Below are 8,027 nucleotides of genomic sequence, written 5' to 3'. Positions count from 1 at the left end.
CGGGGGGGAAAGAAAGAGAAACCGCCGCGCTTAATTTTAATGGATCATAAAATTGCGATGAGCGTGAAGGAGGAGAAGGAAAAAGAGGAGGAAAAATTTGTTGCTAATGAGAAAAATGCGGCCGCACAAACAAAACCATTAAGAAAGAAGCAAAACGTCCTATTCCTGAACAAGGATTAATGCAGTGTCTGTGAATAGGAAATCCTGCGCCGGGTGAGCGCCGTGGGCACCTCTGTTTGCTTGCCAGCCGCCGCCCCGGGGACGGCCGGCTCCCCCCGGTGCCCACGGCCCGGTGTCAGGTAACGGGACTTCGAACTGCCGCCTTTCCTGGGCAAATTACACGCGCACGTCCCCCCACCAGCCCCCGCTGGCAGCGGGCGCTCCGCCCGACGGGGTGGGGAAAAGCTCCGCCTGCACGCCGCTCGGCCCCGGCTTCGGGGCGGGGAGTGCGGCGGCTCCGCCCGGAGTTGCGGGGGGAGGGAAAAGCCTCGTAGGGCCCGGGGATGGATAGCAGAGTCTGCCGGGCGGGACGCGTCCGGTCCCTTTCTCACCGCCGAGCGCCCATCCCCGCGGCCGGAACGCAAAGGAGCGGCCCCGCCCCGCCGCGTTCCATCGCGGCGATCGATCCGCGCGGAGGAAAGGGGCGTCCCGGGGCGGCTCCAAGGACAAACGCCGCCGAAAGGCGGGGAGAAAAAAGCCCCCGTTCCCATCGCACCTCACCTGCGGCGCGGTTGCGGAGCCCCCGAGGCGGCCGCAGCGCCGCGTCCCCTCCGCTCGGCGGTGAGAGGTTCCCTCAGCCGCTCCCGCCAGGCACGCGCCCAACCGACGGCCGTCCTCGCGCCGCGCGGCCTCGAAGGGAAACCGCTCGCGTTTGCTTCTGCAAAACGGCCGCGGGGCGCTCCGCCTCAGCGGGAGCGGAGAGCCGGAACGCCGCTCAGCCCCGAGCGCCCCACCGCCTGCAGCGCTGCTGCCGAGCTCAGCTCGGCTCGGCTCGGCGCGGGGTTGGCGCTTCGCTGACGCGGCCGTGGAAGCCTGTTCGATTTAGCTTTGTACGAGAGCAAAACGTGGCTCGACGTTCCTGACTGTTCGCATCGAGAAGCCGCACGCGCACCGCGGAACCGTCGCGGTCAAACAGGAGAGCGTTCTAAAGATAGCGAGTCCGGAGGTGTTCAGACTACAGCGTTATACTTTACTGAGCGTTCATAATCATATTAACGGCAAAACTCCTCGGGAAGTTTTTCTCCCTCCCCGGCTTTTCAGCCAAGCCCTCTGCAGCGCCCGATTCGATGGGGAGCGCGAGAGACCGATATGCGGGAGAGCAGAACGGCCCTTGAGCCCATAGCAAAGAAACTCAAGAGCAAATACCTGCGTGCTGCAGTTGAGAACAAAATATACGTGCGTAAGCAACTGGTCGCTCCTGGTTGACTGGTTTGTTTGGACCATCCGTAATTTGAAGGCAGCCAAACTAATTTATTTGCCGTGAGTGATAACATTAGGGAGATCACAGCCCTCGGGTCGGAGCGCTGGGCTCAGCTCCGTGTCCCCACGCTCCCGCTGAGGTCGGCAGTCACTGCAGGAGCAGAAGGGAAGCCAAATCACGTGCGAGGCCAAAGCAATTCTTTTTGTCTTTACAGTCAAGTTATAGGCTCCATATAACATACGGAGGTTTGCAAGTGGACATCTTAACACAGATAGAGCAGCGTAAGCGTGCCACAAACATAGACTCTCATAAAATAAAATTAATATCAAATATAAAGCATCTGAACCAAATCAAGCCTTAAATGTGGTAAGTACTTCCTTCAAAGGAAACTTCCCCAGGCTCAATTAGGTCTTTGCTAGCAGCATTTTATATATATATATGTATACATATATATATATAAAGAAAAATGTCAAAATATCTACAATTTGATGAGAAGGCTACTTGATTAATTAAGGAGAAAGTCCCCACTATTAGGGAGTATGAAAAATATACCAGCAATTAATATGCAGCACATATGTATACCCATACTTACAAATATAAACACACACGTACAACCTGGACAGTTCGTGTTAACCGAGGGAAAGGCTAAGTAATACATTCAAAATGATTACCAAATACAGGTACACTTTAAAAACACAGAGACAGCAGTTTTTATCTGTTGCAAAAATGTATTTGATTACTCGAGTAAAATTACAGTATCTCTGCTGTTAGTAAGTATTAAATGTTAAAGAAACTGGACCTCTTTTTTCCTTTCAACTTTCCGAGAAAGTGCATGAAACAGTCCAAGGTTCCCCCTGCCCCCATACCTAATACAAAATAAACAGACACTATACTTGTTCCCTTAGTCAAGGAGTAGGGCTTGGTCTTGTAAGGAACGTATATACATTTTAATGAAAGTGATGTCTTATTGTATATACAGGAGCATCTACAGTTGTCCACGAGAGTTGTTCAAGATGCTATACTTAGCAGCATTGTGAAAGTCCAGCACATCTTCTATAATGGATATACCTACAAGGCAAAATGTTACGTCTCAGTTTCAACTACCAAAACAACACTTCAGTATCTCCTCTAATAATCTGCGTGCTTATTACTGTACAGAAATGTATTAACATTTAAGACGACTCAAGTAAAAAGCACAATACAAATAACAGTTCAAAACGGAAAATGTTAAACCTACAAAAATTAAAGCAGTTTTAATTTTATAATAAAAATCAAAAACTGAGCTGTGTAAAGGACCCACACTGTTCAGTCTATATCCTTTCAGTCCTTTTCTTAATTCTGTTTGGAAAAATTAAACAATGTGTTTTGCTGATAAAATTTCCAGCAGGATCAAAGTGTACATTTATATACAGACTTTTATTAGAGATCTAATGCATCACTGAGGCATTGCATCAATACCAGAGTTCATGTTAAACTGGGTATAGAAAATAAGTTAATGCCAGAATAAGATCACCTAGCAGAACAGACTCGCAACTGCCATAAATGTTACAGCAACTTTACAGCACTCTAGTCGATTAGTATTTAGTTCAAAATACAGGAGACCAAAGTTAATGCTTGCATTTGTTTGCAAAGCAAGGTTATATCGCTAATAAATAAGCTCTCTTAGAACTCTAGAAGTAGAACATGGTACAAAAAAAAAAAAAAAGAAAGTCTCTGTAATGTTGTAGCTTGCAGTTTGAAAAAAACAACCCTAGGTTGCACTATTTGCAGGAATGTTACGTATAGTTTTTACTAATTCGTTACAATTTCTTTGTTGTCTTCCACGAAACGCGTAAAGCGGAAGTTTGTCCCGTTCTCATTGCTTGCCATTTTCTCCAGACCAGCTAGAGGTGCGTTGGGTTCCGAACTCGGGAGCTTCTCCAGGCTGCCCGTCAGGCCGCTGATGGGTGAGCTGCCCCCGTTGCCCAGGCCCCCCGGCGGCGGAGGGATGCCGCCGTTCTGGATGACGGAGATCTCGTTGGTCTTCATGGCCAAGCCATTGGAGAGCGCTGCTGCGTACTGGTTCCAGAAGCTGGACGGGTCTCCGTTCCCTGACCGCGCAGCCAAATCCTTCTGGAACATTTCTGGGAACTTCACAGGATTGCCTCCTAGGAACGTCATGGGGCCATCGACGGAAAGCCGTCTGCCTCGCCTTGCGGGAGTGCTGTTCCACATGTGAGTGCCCATGTGAACCTGGAAAGAGAGAAAGAAGAAAGAAAGAAACAAAGAGTAGCAGTTGGCAAACTTATTTTCATCCCGGTGAAGGCAGCAGTTCACAAACATATCCAGTCTTGTTACATAATAAAGCAGTAAAGGCAGCGGATGCAGGGCACCATTTCCTGTCTGGAGTAATAAACAAGCTTCTTCTGCATCAGCCCAGCACCATCACCCAGCATACCCTGTCTTCCTCCTGAACATTACGTTACTTCTTACTTTCTTTAAATTATTACGTGTATTTAGCTTATAATGACTTTGTGTTACTCCATCAATCGCAGATAGCTGCTTTTGGGGCTAGAATTGCTATGTCCACTTTCATTGCAGTGGTAAGTATTGTATTTGACACCCCTTTCCCTATAAACATCCTTTTCAGACAGGCAGAAAGTATCCTTTGCTGATTGCTCATCGGAGGGCTTCGTGTATAGACAGAATGGCCTGAAAGTAATTATTCATCTCACATTACTGGCAGCAACCTCTAGAGAAATACTCTGTCAACAGAAAAATGTACACAGTAAAGTGCTCAACTGGTGTTCTAAAACTTAAGTATATTTGCTTTTCCAAACACATATCAGTAGGAAATGTTAGTTATATAATCAATTAAAGTAATGCCCATTAGTTCCAGAATTATGTTAATAGTTTTTTTAAACAACCATCATTTTACACGATAGCTACGAAAAAGCAACACATTCGAGAGCCTTTTGCATTCTTACTGAAAGCATTTCTCTATTTACTAGTACTGCCTACCAACATATGGCTGTTCTCTTTCACACTCTACATAGATGGTCTTTGCTAGTAGGTGAACTTTAATTACGCATCAAAAACAGATCACGCTTCGGACCTGCTGCCAATGCAAGCACTCAACAAGAGCCCACCTAGTACTATCACCCCATTTATCATACCACAGATACCCACAGGTACTGCTGCCTGCAGCATTAATCACCGTGATCACCGGAAACAAACAAACCAACCAAAACCAACACAGCGAGGACAAAATGAAACCTAAGAACAGCAAGAGGAAAAAGTACCTTCAGATTGCCTTTTGTTGTGAATGCTCTTCCACATATAGTGCAGGCAAAAGGTTTCTCACCAGTGTGCGTCCTTTCGTGGATCTGCAGAGCGCTGGAGGAGGAAAACGTTTTCCCACATGTGTTGCAGTAGTGCTGTTTGGGGGTTCTTCTGGGGAGAGCAGGCAGCAGGACAGGGGACGTGGCAGAGGACAGCGGCCCCGAAGCAGCCAGAGCAGAGGGTGTTTCTTTGCCATCCTGAGGGGAGCTGTGCACGAAGCCGTTAACCTCCGTCTTTATGAGCGATGACAGTGAATTAGCAGGCATAACCGAAGAGTTCGGATTAGGACCGATACTGGAATTGGGCTCAAAAAGTTGTGATGGTAGATCTCGCATTTGATGTGTCAACATATGTTGCTTCAAATTACCCTTTGTGGAAAAGCCACGATTGCAAACTGTGCAAATAAATGGTCTCTCTTTGGTATGACTTCTGTAATGAATGTCCAAGGCACTCTGACAAGCGAATGTTTTGCCACAAATGTCACATGCGGTGTTTTTAAATTTACCTCTGTCTCTGAAAGGAAAGAGCATACTCAGAGACTCTTCTTTAATCATTTTATCAGTGTTACTAGATGTCAAGTCCAAAGCACCACTGTTTGCAGGGGTTGGAGACAAACCATTGGCAAACTCACTTGGTAAAGCTCTTACTGGTTTCTCTTCGATACTTGGTGACTTGTGGTAATCATTAGTGCTGTTGGATGGGGACAAGGCCTGCATGGAAGAGGTAGACTCCGAGACAGCAGGGCTTCCAGCACTTTGGCTTTCCATGTCACCACCAACAGACGACGAATCGTTAGTCAAAACATCCCCTTCCACTGACCCATTTTCTACTGACTTCAAGCTTGCCTGAAGTTGTTCCGCAAGTCCTGCATTGATCATCTTCATCTGATTCTCCAAAGCAGCAATACTTGACATTTCCAGGGGCAGAGGGGAAGAAGACAAGCTGTCTTGTGATGCATCTGCAGATTTCGGAGTATCTGGCACGCTGCTGTCAGGACAGTCTTCCATGTTCTCATCTGAGAAGTTGTCTAAATCATCAAAATTCTTATCATCAAAAGATCCCGTATCAGATTCCATTGACTCGGGATAGTTTTCGGTGACCGGGGTGTTTGGGATCTGCCCTCCCATGTGCATCCGGATGTGCTGCTGAAGCACAACGGCATTGGTGAATTTCTTCTGGCAGATCGGGCATGAATGTTGTACTCTCAGGGGGGGCATGGCACGGTGGACGCTGTAATGAGTCTTTAAGTTGCCTTTAGTAGTGAAAGCGCGTCCACAGATTTTACATTTAAATGGCCGCTCACCGGTATGGGTGCGATAATGCATTTTCAGTGCGCTCTGGCAACTGAGAACTCGGTGGCAAATGATACACTCGTTGGGATCGGTTGCCTTTTTGTCGATGTTTTCTACCAGTTGCTGCAGTTTTGACGTTTCAGACGCTGGCGTTGAATCCAACAGTCCTCCAAATGGAAACTTTGCCTTGAATTGCTCTGACATTAGAGGCATCAGTGGATTTGTAAAAGTGGCGATGCTGCCAGAGCCTGAGTCTGCTGCCGGTGAACTTACAGAGCTGCTTATGTTAGCAACGGAGTTTGAATTTTGAGGGTTTTCTTCCATTTTGCCGTTTGAGGTAGGCAAAGCACCAGCCTCTACCTCATCAGAAAGTCCATTGGAAATTTTTGATGTGGGGTCAGCGGTTCCCGAGTCACTCTTAACAGAGCAGGGAGGGCTGGCAGAGGGATGGCTAATGGGAATCGGCTGAGGCTCCTCAGTTTTGATGAATGGGGTCAAGCTTGGTATCGTCGGCGGGAGTGGCAGCCCCACAGAAGTGGTGAGCGTGGAGAGGACTGGCTTACTGTCCAGCCAGCTGGTGACAGGCTTCTCTGGCGGTATAGACATCCCATAAGGAATACCCGTGCTTGTAGGAATATTGTCCAAATGCTCTGGCACTGGGTATGGATTCATCTGAATGTGAGGATATTTTTCTTTATGCCGCTGAAAGTGGACTTTTAAATTTCCCTTTGTGGAGAACCTGTTTCCACATATGTTGCATTTAAATGGCCTCTCGCCAGTGTGAGAACGTAAATGAATCTGCAAGGCACTGTCACTCCCAAACACTTTAGCACAGAACCTGCATTTATGCTTAAAGAACGCCTCATCTGAATTACTTTTCGCTTCAAAAGCAGTTACATTTGGTGGCTTGCTTTTTCTTTGCTGTGCCAAGGCAGTCAAGGAGTTTAAATCCTCTGCAGGTGTTCCGATATTGGACAAGGGGCTGGAGAAAATAGAGTTACTAGGGGTGGGCTGAGGTAGAAGTGGATTAGATGCAGGACTTAATAAACTGCTTATTGCAAAAGCTGGTGAAGATGATGCCGATACTGGTGGGTTGCTGAGCTGTGAGCCACCAATACTCGAAGCCACTTTTTCTGAGGACGGTGTTGTAACTGCTGCTGCCAGTATGTTAATATTTGGAGAAGAGCCACTGCTGGATGGAATTAGAGTGCTGCCAGGGTTGCTCTGAGGTAGCTGTATAGGGGGTAGCTGTTTCACACCACTGATGCTGGCAGATTGACTAGCAAGGCTTTGTGCTAATCCAGCTGCTGCAGCCAGCTGCTGGGATAAATGGGAACTTAACGTGGACAAGGGGTTGGCAGATGTTCGTAAAGTACCTTGAGACGGGCTAGAAGATGTTGGCATGTCCGTATTTTGGGAAGCCAACAATAATATTTGGTGACGAATTTGTTCAATCAGTTGCAACTGGTGGATCTGCTGCTGCTGTAAAGCCAACAGTTGCTCCATCAGGGCAGGTACAGCAAGCTTGTTGTTCGACGCACCATTACACCTTGCTTCCTGCGAGAACTGTGCTACTGCCACTTTAGTACTCTGAAGATTTTCAATTATTACGTTACTGTTTATTACTGAGAAGTTGCCTAACGTCGTCAGATCCCCTATGTGAGGTAGAGAGGTTGTTACAGCTGAGGTACCCATTGTGGAGCTGTTACTGCTTGTAATACTATTGTTGACACTCTTGGAACTGCTACTGCTATTGTTAATGCTGGAAGCCTCCACATCCATGGATTCTTCCTTGTCAAGTTTGTTATGCTCTGAAAGGTCACTGCAGTCTACTTGATCTGTGTTATTAACTGTGTCATTCATCTGTTCATCAGGATTATCAGACGGGGAACTAGGAGGGAAGGTTTCAGGAGGAGAAGCTGGATTTTCATTCACAATTAAAACTAATTGATTTTTAGTACAGTTCTTCTTGTGTTGCAGGAGATCTGATAATT

General features: G+C 47.1%; 2 protein-coding genes across 6 annotated transcripts in view; both read right to left on the bottom strand.

Annotated features, from left to right (window-relative positions):
- Positions 1 to 316, bottom strand: part of LOC122161907 — a 218,954-nt gene extending 218,638 nt beyond the window's left edge. Inside the window, exon 1 of the transcript XR_006169342.1 lies at positions 231 to 316. The gene's annotated coding sequence lies outside the window, so the exon portion shown is untranslated. The remainder of the gene's footprint in view (positions 1 to 230) is intronic.
- A 1,812-nt stretch (positions 317 to 2,128) lies between these two features.
- SALL1 (spalt like transcription factor 1) overlaps positions 2,129 to 8,027 on the bottom strand; it is a 16,513-nt gene continuing 10,614 nt past the window's right edge. For all 5 annotated transcript variants that reach the window (XM_042821665.1, XM_042821664.1, XM_042821667.1 and 2 more), the window contains 2 exons: positions 4,702 to 8,027; positions 2,129 to 3,652 (listed from right to left, as the gene is read on the bottom strand). The exon at positions 4,702 to 8,027 is cut by the window's right edge and continues 84 nt beyond it. In XM_042821665.1, coding sequence (XP_042677599.1) covers positions 3,212 to 3,652; positions 4,702 to 8,027 — 3,767 coding nt within the window. In that variant the 3' untranslated portion in view covers positions 2,129 to 3,211. The remainder of the gene's footprint in view (positions 3,653 to 4,701) is intronic.

Source organism: Centrocercus urophasianus, unplaced genomic scaffold (genome assembly GCF_019232065.1).
Source record: "Centrocercus urophasianus isolate 14NV4802_14NV808 unplaced genomic scaffold, USGS_Curo_1.0 seq_2, whole genome shotgun sequence".
NCBI lineage: Eukaryota > Metazoa > Chordata > Aves > Galliformes > Phasianidae > Centrocercus > Centrocercus urophasianus.
Note: the sequence above shows the minus strand (reverse complement) of the source record. Positions and strands in the feature narration are given on the sequence as shown.